This window comes from Oncorhynchus gorbuscha, linkage group LG20 (assembly GCF_021184085.1).
Source record: "Oncorhynchus gorbuscha isolate QuinsamMale2020 ecotype Even-year linkage group LG20, OgorEven_v1.0, whole genome shotgun sequence".
Classification (NCBI taxonomy): domain Eukaryota; kingdom Metazoa; phylum Chordata; class Actinopteri; order Salmoniformes; family Salmonidae; genus Oncorhynchus; species Oncorhynchus gorbuscha.
The window spans coordinates 14,364,815-14,384,754 of NC_060192.1; the positions used below are offsets into that span (position 1 = coordinate 14,364,815).

Consider the following 19,940-nt stretch of genomic DNA (forward strand, 5'->3'; position numbering starts at 1 on the left):
GTTCCACTTCATGATTGTGTCCCACTTGTTGTTGATTCTTCACAAAAAAATACAGTTTTATATCTTTATGTTTGAAGCCTGAAATGTGGCAAAAGGTCGCAAAGTTCAAGGGGGCCGAATACTTTCGCAAGGCACTGTATATCTGAACTGGTTCTCTAGCAGATAAGTAAGAATGTCTCACCCCATGTTCAAGAATGGCCATATTCCTTTTATTCAGATTACAACCTCTCACTTTTTTATTTTTAAAATAAATTAAAGCCTTAGAAAGTTGATTGCAATTTCAGTTGAATCCATCTGAAAATACAAATAATACCAAAAATATTGGGGTTAACTCAAATACACTAATTGATAGAAAATCATTATTTACATAAGTATTCAGACCCTTTGCTATGAGACTCAAAATTGATCTCTGGTGCATCCTGCACCATTGGTCATCCTTGAGATGTTTCTACAACTTGATTTGAGTCCAACTGTGGTAAATTCAATTGATTGGACATGATTTGGAAAGGCACACACATAAGGTCCCAAAGTTGACAGTCATTGTCAGAGCAAAAACCAAGTCACGAGACTAAAGTAATTGTCTACTTAAATAAAGGTTAAATAAAAGATAAATAACTACAAAATTGTCCGTAGAGTTCTGAGACAGGAGTTGTGTATTATTTCACCTTTATTTAACCAGGTAGGCCAGATGAGAACAAGTTCTCATTTACATCCACGACCTGGCCAAGATAAAGCAAAGCAGTGTGACAAAAACAACAACACAGAGTTGCACATAAACAAATGTACAGTCAATAACACAAAATAAAATAAAAATATAAAAATACATGTACAGTGTGTGGAAATGTAGAAGGTAGGCAATAAATAGCCCCTAGAGGTGAAAATAATTACAATTTAGAATGAATACTGGAGTGATAGATGGGCAGATGATGTGCAAGTAGAGATACTGGGGTGCAAAAGAGCAAGAGGGAAAGTAATAATATGGGAGTGAGGTAGTCGGGTGTGCTATTTACAGATTGGTTGTGTACAGGTACAATGATCGGTAAACTGCTCAGACAGCTGATGCTTGAAGTTAGAGAGGGAGATATAAGACTCCAGCTTCAGAGAGCTTCAGTGAGCTGAGATAAGGCTGGGCTTGGTCCTTCTGTAGCTCAGTTGGTAGAGCATGGCGCTTGTAACGCCAGGGTAGTGTGTTCGATCCCTGGGACCACCCATACGTGGTCCCAGGGTCCCACTCATGCACACATGACTGTAAGTCGCTTTGGATAAAAGCGTCTGCTAAATGGCATATATATATATACCTAGCAAAGACTTATAGATGACCTGGAGCCAGTGGGTTTGGCGACGATATGTAGTGAGGGCCAGCCAACAAGAGCATACAGGTCGTAGGGGTAGGTAGTATATGGGGCTTTGGTGATAAAAAGGATGGCATTGTGATAGACTACGTCCAGTTTGCATGAGTAGAGTGTTGGGTGCTATTATGTAAATGACATCGCCGAAGTCAAGGATCGGTAGGATAGTCAGTTTTACGAGGGTATGTTTGGTGGCATGAGTGAAATGGGAAGCAGATTCTAGATTTAATTTTGGATTGGAGATGCTTAATGTGAGTCTGGAAGGAGAGTTTACAGTCTAACCATACATCTAGGTATTTGTAGTTGTCCGTATTCTAGGACATAACTGTCCAGAGAAGTGATGCAAGTCGGGAGGGTGCGGGCAGCGATCGGTTGAAGAGCATGCATTTGGTTTTACTAGCATTTAAAAGCAGTTGGAGGCCACGGAAGGAGTGTTGTATGGCTTTGAAGCTCGTTTGGAAGTTTGTTAGCACAGTGTCCAAAGAAGGGCCAGATGTATACAGAATGGTTTCATCTGCGTAGAGGTGGATCAGAGACCAGAAGCATCACCAGCAGCTAGAGCGACATCAATGATATATACAGAGAAAAGAGTCGGCCCGAGAATTGAACCCTGTGGCACCCCCATAGAGACCAGAGGTCCAGACAACAGGCCCTCCGATTTGACACACTGAACTCTATCTGAGAAATAGTTGGTGAACCATGCGAGGCAGTCATTTGAGAAGCCAAGGCTATTGAGTCTGCCAATAAGAATGCGGTGATTAACAGAGTCGAAAGCCTTGGCCAGGTCGATGAAGACAGCTGCACAGTACTGTCTTTTATCAATGGTGGTTATGATATCGTATATTGATATTTAGAAATGCAGGGCAGGATGGAAATAGGTCTATAACAGTTTGGGTCTAGAGTATCTCCCCCCTTTGAAGAGGACGATGACTGCGGCAGCTTTCCAATCTTTGGGGATCTCAGATGACACGAAAGAGAGGTTGAATAGGCTAGTAATTGGGGTTGCAACAATTTCGGCGGATATCTGGACCCTGGAGAGGTCTAGCCCAGCTGATTTGTTGGGATCCAGATTTTGCAGTTCTTTCAGAACATCAGCTGTCTGTATTTGGGTGAAGGAGAAGAGGGGGGGGGGTCAAGTTGCTGCAGGGGGTGCTGAGATGTTGGCCAGGGTAGGGATAGCCAGGTGGAAAGCATGACCAGCCGTGGAAAAATGCTTTTTTGGAATGATCAATTATCGTAGAGTTATCGGTGGTGACAGTGTTGTGTCGAGGCACAGATCTGTGGAAAGGTACTACATTTTTTTAGCATTGAAGGTCCCCAAAAACACAAAGGCCTCCATCATTTTTAAATTAAAGAAGTTTGGAACCACCAAGTCTCTTCCCAGAGCTGGCTGTTCGGCCAAACTGAGCAATCGGGGGAAAAGGGCCTTGGTCAGAGAGGTGACCAGGAACCCGATGGTCACTCTGACAGATCTCTAGCATTCCTCTGTGGAGATGGGAGAACCTTCCAGAAGGACAACCATCTCTGCAGCACTCCACCAATCAGGCCTTTATGGTAGAGTGGCCAGACGGAAGCCACTCCTGAGTAAAAGGCACAACAGCCCACTTGGAGTTGGCACCTAAAGGACAGTCAGACCATGAGAAACAAGATTCTCTGGTCTAATGAAACCAAGATTGAACTATTTGGCCTGAATGCCAAGCATCACATCTGCAGGAAGCCTGGCACCATCCCTACGGTCATGCTGTGATGGTGTTTTTCAGCGGCAGGGACTGGGACACTAGTCAGGTTTGAGTGACTGATGAACAGAGTAAAGTACAGAGAGATCCTTGATGGAAACTTGCTCAAGAGTGCTCAGGGCCTCAGACTGATGTGATGGTTCACCTTCCAACAGAACAATTATCCTAAACAAGACAAGGCAGGAGTAGCTTCGGGACAAGTCTCTGAATGTCCTTGAGTGACACAGCCAGAGCCCGGACTTGAACGGGATTTAACATCTCTGGAGAGACCTGAAAATAGCTGTGCAGCAACGCTCCCCATCCAACCTGACAGAGCTTCAGATGTTCTTTAGAGAAAAATTGGAGAAACTCCCCAAATACAGGTGTACCGTCCTGCAAAGCTGTCATCAAGGCAAAGGGTGGCTACTTTGAAGAATCTAAAATATGTTTTGATTTGTTTAACACCTTTTTGTTTACTACATGATTCCATATGTGTGATTTCATAATTTTGATGTCTTCACTATTATTCTACAATGTAGAAAAACCCTTGAATTTGTAGGTGTCCAAACATTTGACTGGTACTGAATATGTTTTCGTACTCGTTGCCTGATTTATGAACCATTTTTTCTCTTTTCATTTGTGAGTTCTTTGCCTCTGCCCGTGTTGATGGATGACAAAGGGATTTTACATGTGTTACCTCATTTTTATACCCCAGTAAAACAGGAAGCCATGGAAGGCCACAATACAGTTCCTTAAACTGAGATTCATTTTCAAAAGTAGAATGATGTAACTTGGTTTGTTTTGATTTTTTTTAGGGGTGCCAACAATTTTGACACCTATCTTTTTGAGAGAAAAAAGTATTAATTCTTAAACAAAATCTATCTCTGAACAATTGTATTAGTGTAATTTGTACTATCTATTTATACATTATTTTTTTCCCTAATTTTTATCAAGTGTGCAAATCATTTTGGACCTGACTGTAGGAACAAAGGAGCAATTTACTAAGAGAGAGAATTAGCTCAGGCCTTTGCTGATTCCATGCGAAAGGGAATTGTTTTAATTGTTTAACATATTAAGAGCCAAAGTCCTTTTGTGTGGAGATGTGGAGCGCTAAAACCAGTTTTCATGACTGAGAGTGACAGTACACAGCGGGGAGACAGTGGGTTAGTGTTTGTGCTCTACTGTATGTGGGCAGCATTCCCTCAGTGCTGTTCATACAGTAGGTGAGAATCTTTTAAACTTCTCCTTTTCAGAGGAACAGAGGTTTTTAATCTTTCACCTGCTAGCCACAGGAAAGCCTCTGCTCTGCTCTCTGCTTAGATAATGACTGAAGCTCTACCAATTTGTCCCTGAGTCTATCAAACAGTGACACATCAGAGTTTATCGCCACCTCTCCTTATTAAAATACTCTTTTAATATATTTTACTGTCTTGTGTACTTTATGGATGTTTTCACATTATTGTTAAATACAGTACTGTAGGTGTGGAGTTTGTGCTCTTTTGGTTCAACAGTAAGCGATCTTTGTTTAGTCCCGTGGGAAGCAGTGTGATACACATTTTAGCTTAGTTTTCAGTGTCCGTGGGTTTACTTTCATAAGCATTGGTCTTTATAAGTGGGCTTATCCATAGTGAGGAAATGTTTGCTTACGAATCAATGAGTCCAGACTGTAGGATTTGAGAGGGTGGCGCAGAATGCCACAGACTGACAGGCTAGATCCCTCTCTAATAATGGCTTTAGGAGGATCTTAAGGTATATTCCAACAATCGACACACATCCTTCTGCTCTATGTTATTCTATAGACCATTGATCCTTTATTGATATAGGCAAAGCCATATCTGTATGTGCATTTCATATAGTCCATGAGCCAGACTATTAGTTTCTTCCTTGTGAAAGGGCAAGGACAGAGTACAAGGGAATGTTTCTCATTAGTGAGGATTGGCTTGGTTAACTCTGTGTTGGGCTTTTCCTGTTGATCTTTTACAAGCAGCAGTGTCCGCTTCAGAGACTTACAAGCTTTTTGTTTATATACCATTGGATCAGGGACATAAAGGGGTCTGCCTAGCTTATTCGAGAAGCCGGTAGAATGTCAAAGACAAGCTGTCTGACTGTTATGATCCCGTCCTTATTGTGACTGGAAACTGGGGGGTGAGGGGAGGGTAACAAATGAGCAGGTTGGTCCTTCTGTAGCTCAGTTGGTAGAGCATGGCGCTTGTAACGCCAGAGTAGTGGGTTTGATCCCCGGGACCACCCATACGTAGAATGTATGCACACATGACTGTAAGTCGCTTTGCATAAAAGCGTCTGCTAAATGGCATATATATTATTGACGTTTATTGGCATGAATCTTTCCCTGGAGGCAGAACTGAGCGTTTTCTGTCAGGTGTGCCAGCTGCAAAGTAAAAAAAAAATGCTTTTTGGTCTTAATTTAGGGTTAGGCATTAGGGTAATAGTGTGGTTAGGTTTAAAAATCTTATTTCATGACTTTGTGGCTTTGCCAGCTAATGACCACTGCAGAGCTGCCTCCACAGCAAGATTCATGACAATAAATGCCAACCTGCAACACATGATAGAGTGTGTTGGCACATTACTTATCAGAGTGTGTTGGCACATTACTTATCAATCTGATGAATTGATAGATGGAAAGTCCACCTATGCGTCTATCCGTCTGACCATATGTCTGTTGTGCGTTTGAATATACATGTGTGACATTGTGTCTCATTGTGCATCAGAATCATCTTTCTCCTTCTGTTCAGTCAGTTGGATGTCAATGTTGGCTGTCAGTGTCAAGCTGGGGAGGGACAGGTAATGGCTTTGAGGAGAGAGAGAGAGAGCTCATGTTCTCTCATTCTGCACCTTTGCCTTTTTCACCACTCTTTTGTGCTTTCGTAGTTTCTCCCCAACCCTGTTCACGTTGTCCCACCTTATCATCCCTTTTCTAATCCCTTTCCAGCACCTTCCCCGCCTCAGGTGGTCAGACAGAGACAGAAATTGAAAGAGGAAAGATAAATGAAAAGAACAGTAGATGTGCCTTTTGGCTGATGGCGGGGAAACGGCCCACGTTGTTTTATTAATTTCCTCAGTGTTTCTAAAGAGATGACAAACCCCTTGTGAATAGTACCCATAACCATAATATGCCAATGTGCATTGTCTTAAGACCTGTATCAAATAAATCAAATAACGCACACTTTTTTTTACACCTGTTTGTGTGCGTATGTGTGCCCTCTTCTTCTATAATATAATAATAATATATGCCATTTAGCAGACGCTTTTATCCAAAGCGACTTACAGTCATGTGTGCATACATTCTACGTATGGGTGGTCCCGGGGATCGAACCCACTACCCTGGCATTACAAGCGCCATGCTCTACCAACTGAGCTACAGAAGGACCATAAGTATTCTTCTCTCTTCTCTGATGTATGTGTCGTCATCTTTAATCTTCCTGTCCCATTGTTCTCTATAGACCACAGGTGAGTGGGAGCAGCCCCTGCAGAATGCTGAATGACAGCAGCTGCCAAAGGTACAAACAGCAACACTACAAAAAATGAGCTTCTGTTTAATGTCAAGTGTTCATCTGTTTCCTGCTACTACAAATTGCATCACTGGTGTGAGCTTTAATCCGGGGTGGGAGGTGACATAGAGAGAGAGAGTAGAGAAAGAATGATGGACAGAAATGGATATGTGCTGTATGTATTTCTCTTTTTCATCTATTCATATGATGAGTAACTAACTCAGGAGTACCTCATTTCATCATGTACTTATTTATTTAAGCTGTAAGCTATTATGTAAGGACTAGCAAGCAGAGACCAAAACGGAAACCAATTCTTCTTCTGCCATGGGTTTATAGGTTTAGTTGAAGGACTGGAACCTAATGGTACTGACAGAAGAACACCGGGGGCTGTTCTTCACTGCCACGGAGGTAGCATAACTGAGCAGCTCAAGTGCACATGGTTGATGTTCTCATATTCTCCAATCCACACAGTGATTTAGTGAGGAGTGCACGGGAGATTGCAAAGGAATCTGAATGACAGCTTTATGATTCATTCTCCATCATGGTTCTGTCTGTCTGAAATGATCTCTGGCTATTTGCACCCCAAGTAGACCCTTAGACAAACACTGTGCTTTGTTGGAGAATAAGAGGAGAGTGGATGAGATGGGACAAATGTAGGTGGATGGTTGTTGCGAGGAGTGGGCCTTGGATATGGTTATAGGGCCAGGAGATTTCCTTATTTTTCCAATCAGTGCAAGAACAACTTTGGGCCCAAGTTGTAGTCTTTAACAATGTTTTTAATTCCCCAACTGTGGTACTCAGGGCTGTGAAAACAAAATGGGGCTCCGCAGGAAGGTGGTGTCTCGCCAGCTGTGGGGCCCCACGTGGGCCCTCTGTATTCCTGTTTTCTAGACGTCCTTTGATCAGATAATTGCCCCTCAAACCCAGAGTTTGAAGGCCCTGAGAGTCGCTATGGCGACGCGGCTCTCCATCCTCTTTTTCCATTGAGTAGTCTTTAGTGGGTCTAGCTTGTGTGGGAAGGATTGCCGGGGTTGCTGAAGGAAACAGCATGCCATGCTCCATGGGGCACAATGGCCAGTTATATTGTATCCCTTTGAAAACCAACACGAAATAACATTTTACATGTAATGCCAGTGTTAAATGAATCAGGTTCAAGGTGAAAGTTAGGTCTGTATATGATTAGAATACAGTTTTACATTTAAAATGTAAGATAAAAATGTAAGACCCTTTGCATGGGTGGACTCCTTCACCCTCTGGAGATTTGCTGAAAATCACACAGAGGGACATGTGTGTGGGTCTGTTGTTGAGTGTTTTGCACAGAGAAAAGCCCTGTGCTGAGTTGAATTGGTCTCCTACGCTGTGCAAATAGCCCATCTTTGTTGCTATGCTAATGCCCCACTACAGACCATACAATGGCTTCCAGATGCATAATGACACAATCAATCAAGCTAGCATCTTGTTTTATAGCAGTGATCAGATCACAAACACTCCAACATACACATCGCACCATCCTCTCTCTCTCTCTCTCTCTCTCTCTCTCTCTCTCTCTCTCTCTCTCTCTCTCTCTCTCTCTCTCTCTCTCTCTCTCTCCCTCTCTCTCTCTCTCTTCTTCTCATCATTTCTGTTCAGTGCACACACACTCTCTCTCTTACTCTCTCATTCTTTCTTTCTGACTTTCTCTAATGAACCCACAGAGTGCAGGTGTAATTAAAAAATATACATACACTACCATTAATGTTGCATATGACTATTGTAGCTGGAAACAGATGATTGTACGCCTATGTAGATTTCCATAAACAGAGGCCCATTATCAGCAACCATACTCCCGTGTTCCAATGGCACGTTGTGTTAGCTAATCCAAGTTTATCATTTTAAAAGGCTAATTGATCGTTAGAAAACCCTTTTGCAATTATGTTAGCACACCCGAAAACTGTTATCCTGATTAAAGAAGCAATTAAAACTAGCCTTCTTTAGACTAGTTGAGTATCTGGAGCATTAGCATTTGTGTTCGATTATAGGCTAAAAATGGCCAGAAAAAACACTTTCTTCTGAAACTATTATTTTTCTGAGAAATGAAGGCCATTCCTTGTGAGAAATTGCCAAGAAACTGAAGACCTCGTACAACGCTATGCACTACTCTCTTCACAGAACAGCGCAAACTGGCCCTAACCAGAATAGAACCAGAATAGAAGTGGAGTGAGAGTGGGATGCCCCGGTGCACAACTGAGCAAGAGGACAAATACATTAGAGTGTCTAGTTTGATAAACAGACGCCTCATAAGTCGTCAACTGGCAGCTTCATGAAATAATACCTGCAAAACACCAGTCTCAATGTCAACAGTGAAGAAGTGACTCCGGGATGCTGGCCTTCTAGGAAGAGTTGCAAAGAAAAAGTCATATTTCAGACTGGCCAATAATTTTAAAAAAAGATTAAGATGGGCAAAAGAACACAGACACTGGACAGAGGAACTCTGCCTAGAAGGCCAGTAGCCCGTTGTCGCCTCTTCTCTGTTGACGTTCACTGAGACTGGTGTTTTGCGGGTTTATTTAGTGAAGCTGCCAGTTGAGGACTTGTGAGGCGTCTGTTTCAATTTTATGTTATTTTGATGGATAAAAAATGTGCTTTTCTTTCAAAGACAAGGACATTTCTAAGTGACCGCAAACCTGTATGTCCCCCATTCATATCAGCACACACACAGACACAGACACAGACACAGACACAGACACACACGCACGCACGCACGCACGCACGCACGCACACACACACACACACACACACACACACACACACACACACACACACACACACACACACACACACACACACACACACACACACACACACACACACACACACACACACACACACACACACACACACACACACACACACACACACACACACACACACACTCATTATAGTAGGGGAGTGTCATCGGCTTACTAGGTTATTGGTTTATAAAGCTTGTTATTGTGGAGCTTTCAACTTTGACTTGCTGTCACTAGTTTTGAATTCCATTGCATTATTTGTATTTTTATATCCCTGTGACATGCCTCAATTGCTAAATACAATTTGAACTTCCTGAAATGATTCATACTGGGATAGACAATTAGCACTTCAGTGATGGACATCAACATTACGCATTAGATTTTGTGTGTGTGTGTAAGTAGTTCAGGGATGTTACTGGTGATGTCTGTGATTATCTCAACCACCAGTCTGTTGTGAAAAAAAGTGATTATTTGCTGTGGGCTTATTTGGGTATATCTCTATACACAATTATTCCTACAAGAAAAAACGAAATGATGCTTATACTTCCATAATGCTTTCTATTGCTGATAGACTTGTAAATGTAGGTGACTCAACACAAATAACTATTTCCCCCTAAAATGCTATGGCAAATGCCTAAGAGATTAATACGAAGCTCCAAGTAAGCACACAAATCAACACATAAGTACAGAAGATCCTGAAATAGGACATGGTTTATTGAACACTACAAAGCATGCTTGACATGGGCACGAGTGATCAGCTCTGACATCCTGCAAACCTGTTTATACAGCTTTGTAAAAAAAACTCCTGGTATAATAATAATATTAATAATAATACAATTCGTTTTATTAAACAACATTTACTGTCAACTGTCAACCTTTCAGTAGACCCATGTTTGACTGACTAATGCTACTGAAATGGTTGTAAGATTTGTCTTCTGCAGACATCACTCCCAACTCTGCAGTCAACCGTTTTACATCATAAACGGATTATGTAATATGCTTATGTTTTGCAGTAGTGACATTTGATTATTTTCTTAAAGGCACTTTGGAAGTCTTTGTTGAAATATGCGTAAATGATGGGGTTCAGTAGAGAGTTGGAGTACCCGAGCCAGTTAATGACGTCCTCGAGCCACTTTGGCATTTGGCACGACTGGCAAAAGGGCATTACCAGGGCGACAATAAAGAAAGGCAACCAGCAAAAGATAAAAGTGCCCATAATTATACCCAGCGTCTTCACAGTCTTGCGCTCTCTGGCCATGGCCATCTTTCTCTTTGCCTCCATGTTCTTATCTTGTCTGCTCTCAAAGAGCGGCTCGGAATTGGGGTTGTTGGGGAGTGGCAGGTTGTTTTTTGAGTTGCTGTGAACCTCGATAATCTCCAACAAATCGCCGTGCTTGACCGCACCGTTTACGCAGGGGGTTGGTTTGGGCTCCACGCTCCTCTTCCAGCTTTTACTCGGGTCCCCGTTGGTCCTCTTGTGGAAAAGAGCAGGGGACAGTGCCAAACAAGAATCAGACACTTTCTTTTTCTCTGTTTTACGCACTGTTCTCATGATTCTAAACCTGGCAGCTTTGAATATCCGTCCATATAAGACCAACATGAGTATCAACGGAATGTAGAACGCGCCGAATGTCGAGTAGATTGTGTACCAGGGGTCTCGACTTATCATGCACTGCTCGGGATTAGCTATGTCCTCCGCTTTACTACTCGGCTGGGAACGCATGATCAACATAGGTGGAACAGAGATGGAAAACCCGACAAACCAGGTGACACTGATCAAAACCGCCGCTCTTCTGGGAGTCCTCTTCTTCATATACTCTATAGGTTCGGTAATGGCCCAGTACCTGTCCAAGGCGATGGCGCAAAGGTGCAGTATAGATGATGTACAACATAACACATCTAAAGAGATGAAAATGTCACATGGTACCTGTCCGAGAGTCCACCTGTTTAAGACTTGGTAAAGGGCCGCCATGGGCAACACCAGAACCGATACCATCAGATCAGTCACGGCCAGAGACCCAATCAGATAGTTCCCTACATTCTGAAGATTTCTCTCCAGGGCGATGGCTGCAACGACACACGCGTTCCCAAACACGGCACAGAGGATAAGTACGGCAAGAAGAAAGGAGGTGAAGATTTGGGAACTTAGTTTAATCTCTGCATCAGCTGTCGAGGTTTCGTTTTGAAAATCAAATGGAAACCATGCGGCTGTAGTGTTGTTTCTTTCCTCCATGGTGATGAAAAAGGAAGCGCTCCTCAGTTACTACATGTCAGTTCCAGTGCGTAACGGAGCTCCATCCTTGGAGAGCATTTGGTGATCTGAGCTGGATTCTTTGCGCCCTTCGCATAGCATTGCATACACTCCCTGTGCCGGGGGGTGAAGACTGACGAAACTGTATATTTATACCAGTGATGGAAAATGCGTCAGTTGCCTGTGAGGTTGAAATAACGATTTTCTCTGCGCACCAACAGTTGGGTTCTCTCTGAGAGAGTGCGGGCAGTGAGATGCAGGCGCTATCATCACTGGGACATTACCAACAGGTTTTGATAGAACAGCAATGACAGTGAATTTGCATGTAATATCCCCCCTCGTCCAAACACACACACATTTGAAAGGTTTATGTATTTATTATTCATAATGTTTTGTCAAGAGCAATAACAATTATTCTCGAAAATCACAGCTTGAACGGAAACAGTAGGCTACATATGCCTATCCTTTCTCAATGCAGAAAATAATAAAAACGAATCTGCCATTGCTGTTCTTGCTTCTAAATAAAGATGTTGAATGTATATAAGTTTCCCTCAGATCAGAGAGAGGAAACTTCTACACACCTCGATGTGAGCAGCAGGGCCGATGCTGCCACCTGGCGTAGGCCCTAGATGGCAGCGTGGATGTAGGATGGTACATATTTTTTTGTTAGTATCTGACTCTCCTTAACTACAAGCAATGACGTAATTGTCCTCTAACTTTCTGTTGTCCACCAAATTCCTCTTCAATTAAAATATGAATTCCTCATTTTGAGGGAATGCAAAGGAATTTGGAAATTCCAGGTAGGATATTTTATGTCTTACTGTGCCCTCTTTTTCATTGCTGTTCTCATCTGCCACAGAATCAGACATCGGTCTCCATGGTCAAACCAGGGAAGGTGGCTATTTTCTGCTGCAGGAAGTTTCGTAAAGTCTTTGTAGACAGAACATGCATGCATCTGGTGGGTGAGAGTGGGTTACTTTTCCAGTTAGCATTGTGTATGGAAAGCACATAGGACATGATTCTAGTTATGACTCCAAAGGCAATTGTTCAGAGGCCGTATATATCAAACATCTCAGGGTAGGAGTGCTGATCTAGGATCAGTTCCCCCTGTCCATGTACTCTTATTCGGTGTGAACTAAAAGGCTAAACTGATCCTAAATCAGCACCCATACTTTGAGATGTTTACTCTGCCTTAGACTGCAAAAACATCCAAGTAATGTTGGGTGTAGGGAAATTCCACGTTAACAGATTTACAGAAAACATTGATTTCAAAGTTTAAAGGGGCAATCTGCAGTTGCTACATCCATTTTTGGACTTATACATTAATACATTAATTATATGTACCCATTGATTCTTGAAGAATATAACTTATTAATAACTTATGATCTTTAGTTCAAATGCCATACCCAATCAGAACCTGAAATATATATATATATTTTTTGTCAATGTTGGTAAAGAAAGTAAATGCAAAACAAACACTATATAACCTCAAAACATGGTTAAAACTGTAATTTTGATATCATGGAAGGTCGGTGTAACCGATGTGAAATAGCTTGCTAGTTAGCAGGGTGCGCGCTAATAGCGTTTCAATCGGTGACGTCACTCACTCTGAGACCTTGAAGTAGTTGTTCCCCTTGCTCTACAATGCTTCGAGGGTGGCTGTTGTCTATGTGTGCAGACGCTCCCTGGTTTGGGGCGAGGAGATGGACGGAAGCTATTCTGTTACACTTGCATCCATAGCTCTGTATATCAATTTGAGAGTGGCGACATTTCTCCATACCCATCCCTCAGCTTTTTACGAAACAGGGAAGAACAGTTTGTTATTGTTTCTACTGCTGATTGCCCCTTTTAACAAACCATACACGTCTATGCACAATGACTACTTTAAACAATTTACACTGAACATTTTAGACATTTACTGGAAGAACTGTGCAGATGTAAAATCTCCCTCAGTTTTTTATATGAAAACGTTTTTCTAAAACTCAGTTAAATATCTTCTCCGAATTGAGATTCAAAGAAAGAATGGGGTGCCAGCTATGACATGACACCTTCAGTTTGAATAAAATCTATTTTGGTTATTGAACTAGAGGAAGTAAAGTGGATTTACACCCTGTAACAGAATTATGGTAATTACATCATAGGTCCTTGATCTGTACTACACAGATGTTGATGTATCCTGAATAGGTAGAAATATGCAATATGCATATTTGGGTATTATTGTCACGCCCTGGCCATAGAGAGGCTTTTATTCTCTATTTTGAGAAGGGCCAGGGTGTGACTAGGGTGGGCATTCTATGTTCATTTTCTATGTTTTGGATTTCTGTGTTGTTTGGCCGGGTGTGGTTCTCAATCAAGAGGCAGCTGTCTATCGTTGTCTCTGATTGAGAACCATACTTAGGTAGCCTTTTCCCACCTGTGTGGTGTGGGTAGTTATTTTCTGTTTAGTGTGGTTTGCACCTGACAGAGCTGTTTCGGTTGTTCTTTTGTTACTTGTTGTATTTAGTGTTCAGTTTAATAAATAACATGAACACGTACCACGCTGCGCTTTGGTCCTCACCTTCTTCCACCAACAGTTGTTACAATTATTCTTCACTGGCTATTATTCTAATGATCTCCGGCCCCAAATAATACCAAATTATGAATTTACAGACGGCAAATTGTTCCCCCAAAACTAAATATAAGCGTTGATATTAGTTGGCAGGGGTCTTTAACTCAACATGATTGTGTTTTCATGTGTTTCTCATACCCTTTAATTTTATGTTAGATGTTTTCTAAGACCCCTTTTCCATCCGTTTCACCAGAAATCAAAGCCTTTACTTAATCCACATTTTTAAGATGGAAAATTGTAAAACATTTATACCTATGCTTTCATTTCCCAAAAATATAGGATCATAGCTTTCATTTGACTTCCAATTTGATATGCTCCTATGAACTTCACACATTGGTCCTCATGGGGCCTTTTACATGGAAATGCCCTGTATTAAAGGTCAGTAGCTTCAGTTCAAATAATCCTGTCATTCCCTTGTAAAATTCATGAATACAGGGACGAGAAGGAGGTAGGCTAGGGATGACGATGATGTTGACAACGACGATGGTAATGTGTTGTTGATGATTTTGTTAGCACATTGTTATGTTGTTGATGAGATGATCTAAGAATGCACAGAGCACTTTACTTATGAGGCAACTTTGGCTTGCTATACTTTTGTGCTGCTGCTAATGTTGGTCACTAGTAGGATCACTGTATATATTTGTATTGATGGCTGTTAGCCCTATGACATGATGTACTTGCTGAAACAATCTTAAGGAAGTTTGTTCTGAAGTGTCTGTCCTCTATCTGAGAAATATAAGAAGGATCAGGAAACATTTATTTTAAATTTACTATTTTCTACATTTTAGAATAATAGTGAAGACATCAAAACTATGAAATAACACATATGGAATCATATAGTAACCAAAAAAAGTGTTAAACAAAACAAAATTATATTTATATTTAAGATTCTTCAAAGTAGCCACCCTTATATTGATGACAGCTGTGCATCGTTTCTTCCACTCTTCTCTGCAGATCCTCTCAAGCTCTGTCAAGTTGGATGGGGAGCGTCGCTGCACAGTTATTTTCAGGTCTCTCCAGAGATATTTGATCGGGTTCAAGTCCGTGCTCTGGCTGGGCCAATCAAGGACATTCAGAGACTTGTCCCAAAGCTACTCCTGTGTTGTCTTGGCTGTGTGCTTAGGGTCATTGTCCTGTTGGAAGGTGAACCGTCGCCCCCGTCTGAGGTCCTGCGCGCTCTGGAGCAGGTTTTCATCAAGGATCTCTCTGTACTTTGCTCTGTTCATCTTTCCCTCAATCCTGACTAGTCTCCCAGTCCCTGGAAAACATCCTCACAGCATGATGCTGCCACCACCATGCTTCACCGTAGGGATGGTGCCAGGTTTCCTCCAGACGTGATGCTTGGAATTCAGGCCAAATAGTTCAATCTGGGTTTAATCAGACCCTAGAATCTTGTTTCTCATTGTCTGAGAGCCCTTTAGGTGCCTTTTGGCAAACTCCAAGCGGGCTGTCATATGCCTTTTACTGAGGAGTGGCTTCCGTCTGGACACTCTACCATCCTGCAGAGATAGTTGTCCTTCTGGAAAGTTCTCCCATCTCTACAGAGGAACTCTGGAGCTCTGTCAGAGCTACTATCGGTTTCTTGGTCACCTCCCTGACCAAGGCCCTTCTCCCCCCATTGCTCAGTTTGGCTGGGCGGCCAGCTCTAGGAAGAGTCTTGGTGGTTCCAAACTTCTACCATTTAAGAATAATGGAGGCCACTGTGTTCTTGGGGACCTTCAATGCTGCAGACATTTTTTGGTACCCTTCCCCGGATCTGTGCCTCGACACAATCATGTCTCTGAGCTATACAGACAATTCCTTCGACCTCACGGCTTGGTTTTTGCTCTGACATGCACTGTCAACTGTGGGACCTTATGTAGACAGGTGTGTGCCTTTCCAAATCATGTCCAATCAATTGAATGTACCACAGGTGGACTCCAATCAGGTTATAGAAACATCTCAAGGATGATCAATGGAAACAGGATGCTCAATTGACCCTCATAGCAAAGGGTCTGAATACTTATGTAAATAAGGTATTTACATATATATATTTGTTTTTATAAATTTGCAAAAATGTCTCACTTCGTCATTATGGGGTATTGTGTGTAGATTGACGATAACTTCATTTTATTTAATCCGTTTTTGAATAAGGCTGTAACGTAACAAAATGTTGGAAAGGGAAGGGTTCTGAATACTTTCCGACTGCGCTGTATTTCCATAGATTTTTTTCAACTGGAATCGGGGGACCTTAAGGCAAGTCTTGTGAGGCCTGTGGGCAACAACCGACATGTACGTGTTTGTGAGAGTCTCCCCTTTTCACAGAGATGTGTAGAAAAGAAGAACACCATCGTGTTCGTGAGAGTTTCATCTTTCCATAGAGGGGTCATAATAGCCTACTACAGACGATTTTGTGAGAATACCGATTTTCGGAATGTCTCATCATCTGACAAACATTGCTCTAGCTCTGTAACCTTTCACAACAAGCACATATTTCCTGACCGTGTCTGGAAAGGGGCAAAGTTACACATTTGTCTTTGATAATGTAGTTGCCCATCAGCTAAGCATGTAACAGTTGACAGTGGCCAATGTGGACCTACATTTACATAACATTTGAGTCATTCTTATCCAAAGTGACTTACAGTAGAGTGCATACATTTTCTCCATATTTTTCATACTGGTCCCCCGTGGGAATCAAACCCACAACCCTGACATTGCAAGCACCATGCTCTACCGACTGAGCCACACAGGAGCCAGTGTATTTCATTGAGAGACACTTACACTACTGTACAGTGTGGTCTACAGGTACTACTCTGGTTCTCGTCTGACTGACCCGTAGAAAAGAGCAACACCTTCTCTTGTGGAGGTACCCAGGTTCAAGTCACCATACGTGGCTGCTGTAAGGCTTTTCAGCCGGTGGCCGTGAAGGGTTTCTTATGAGGTTTGTCTCACTGCTTTATTGGTGCAGGGCTTGCACTGTATTTGGTGCTCATTTATAATCTGTAATATAAATATGCCCTGCTATGGTGCGCGATTCACACACTTGCACTGCACATACCAATGAAAAACATGTTAAGCAACGGTAAGGGAGACGCCTGTACTAGCGGTTGATATTTGTGTTTTGATAAAGTCATTCTTCTTGTTCCAAGAGGAGTTCAATTAGTTTTGGTTGATAGCTGTTAAACTCAAGCCCTTCCACAAAACACTCTCTTCATGGTTTGCAGACTGTCTCTGTGATATTGGTATTTTAATTGGGGGGCCTAGTGCATGTCAAAAAGCCCTCAGTTCTGCCCAAAATGAAAGACTCTCTATTGCCTCTGAGTGTTCTCTCACAATGACACTCGACAGACTGATTGGACTGCTCTCATATCATATGTGAACATCATGTGCAAAGGGAACAAAGAGATGTTAATGTCCCCTCCCCTTCCAAAATTAAAACAATGCGAGCACCTGCAAAATCATTATTTGTCCAAATGATCAGTGACAACATATAAGAGTACCTAGATGTCTACTTAAGTACCTAGATGTCTATTTAAGTACCTAAAGTACCTAGATGGCTACTTAAGTACCTAAAGTACCTAGATGTCTACTTAAGTACCTAAAGTACCTAGATGTCTACTTAAGTACCTAAAGTACCTAGATGTCTACTTAAGTACCTAGATGTCTATTTAAGTACCTAAAGTACCTAGATGTCTACTTAAGTACCTAAAGTACCTAGATGTCTACTTAAGTACCTAAAGTACCTAGATGGCTACTTAAGTACCTAGAGTACCTAGATGTCTACTTAAGTACCTAAAGTACCTAGATGTCTACTTAAGCCCCTATAGCTGCAACCCCCACATCTTCTGTAAGTCCTGCCTCCACATGCTGACCAAGAACAGGCCTGCCAACACCACATGTCCCTTATCCCGCACCGTCATCCCACACACACTTTTCCAGAAAAGTGGGCTACGGTGTGAATTTATCGTGCATACTCCTCCCAATGGTTAACTTATTGATAATGACTAGCTGTTTTATCCATACTTGTAAATGGTATAGATGCTCTTTGATGAGAGTTTTAACAAAAATGTGTTTAAATTGCCTTTTGCTTTCAGAGCTTAACCAGTCAGCTAAGACTTTCTTCCCAAAGGTCTACAAATGTCTGTCTTCCCAAAGCACAACTTTTAAAAAGCTAACTGTGTTAAATGTCCTCTTACCAACTGCCGAAAACATTTCAGCATCATTTGGGGTGAGGTATATTGTGTATTGCTTGCAGTCAGTGGTGTAAAGTATTTATGTAAAAATACTTTAACATTTTTTTTTAGGTATCAGTATTCTACTATTTCTATTTTTGACAACTTTTTCTTCACTACATTCTTCATTTTGGCTCCCGAGTGGCACAGTGGTCTAAGGCACTGCATCTCAGTGTAAGAGTCCCTGGTTCGAATCTAGGCTGCATCACATCCGGCCGTGATAGGGAGTCACATGGGGCGGCGCACAATTGGCCCAGTGTCGTCCGGGCTTGGCCGGGGTAGGCCATCGTTGCAAATACGAATTTGTTAAATAAAGGTTCAATTTAAAAAAGAAAAATAACTTTTTACTCTGTACATTTTCCCTGACACACAAAAGTACTTGTTACATTTTGAGTGCTTAGCAGGACAAAAATTGGTCCAATACACATTCTGATCAAGAGAACAACTCTGGTCATCCCTACTGCCTCTGATCTGGCGGACTGACTAAACACAAATGCTTCATTTTGTAAATCATGTTTGAGTGTTGGAGTGTGCCCCTGGCTATCTGTAAATTTGGAAAAACAAGAAAAAAATGTGCGGTATGCTTTGCATAATATAAGTCATTTGAAATTATTCATACTTTTCCTTTTGATACTTAAGTATATTTTAGCAATTTCATTTACTTTTGATACTTAAGTATGTTAGTACTTTACTGATTGACTTTTACTTGATTCATTTCCTATTACGGTATCATTACTTTTACCAAAGTATGACAATTGGGTACTTTCTGGGTGATGTAGTATTCTACATTGTGTTTATTAGTGCCTACTGTCAGGTAACTCCCCTGTCACCATATGTTACTGGAATCAAGAGCACTGCCTGAAATGTGTTTCTATTCTTTTTTTGGGATGCATTTCTATAGGTCATATTTAAAAAGTTCTCACATGAAGCAGTTGTGTAGATAGGCCTATTTCATATTTTGTGACAGTTGAGCATGTTTTACCATCAATCTTTTCACTGTCAAATCCACAATTGTTTTATGCGGGATATAAGTGTGATAGAAGTGTTATAGAAGTGAATGTGAAAGAACAAAAACTATGATTGTTCAAAAAAATCTGGTTGAGAAATAGCTTTGCACCGAGACATAATAGGCATATTTTAAGCACTTTAATATTTTTTGCAATTTTGTGTGTTCCAGGAACTCGTTGTAAATATTGTGTCATTCAGTGTATTACCAGACATATTATACCAATTTTACATAACAAATTGCCAAATCTCTGGCAAGTTACCTGTCAAGTTTACAGTTTTCATTGGTTTGCATTTGTGGTGACAATATTTTGGTTTGCTTGTAAAGTAGCCTAGGCCTATATATTTATAATCATCCCCATGTAGACCTATCGATCTCAGACATCAGTCGGGGAGGCTTCGATGTGCATGTAAACTCATGAGATCTACTTTGAGTATATTACTACTGGTCTTTGAGTGTGCTTTTACTCCTGCCAGATACGAGTAATATTTTGAGGTATTTACGTCTACTCACGTTTTCATGT

At 41.5% G+C, this 19,940-nt stretch overlaps 1 protein-coding gene across 1 annotated transcript; it reads right to left on the minus strand.

Moving 5' to 3' along the window:
* Positions 1-10,222: 10,222 nt before the first annotated feature.
* On the minus strand, positions 10,223-11,701 carry LOC124007454 (5-hydroxytryptamine receptor 1A-beta-like). Its single transcript, XM_046318029.1, has one exon. The coding sequence runs from the start codon at positions 11,572-11,574 to the stop codon at positions 10,342-10,344; it is 1,233 nt and encodes a 410-aa protein (XP_046173985.1). The 5' UTR covers positions 11,575-11,701; the 3' UTR covers positions 10,223-10,341.
* Between the last annotated feature and the right edge of the window lie 8,239 nt (positions 11,702-19,940).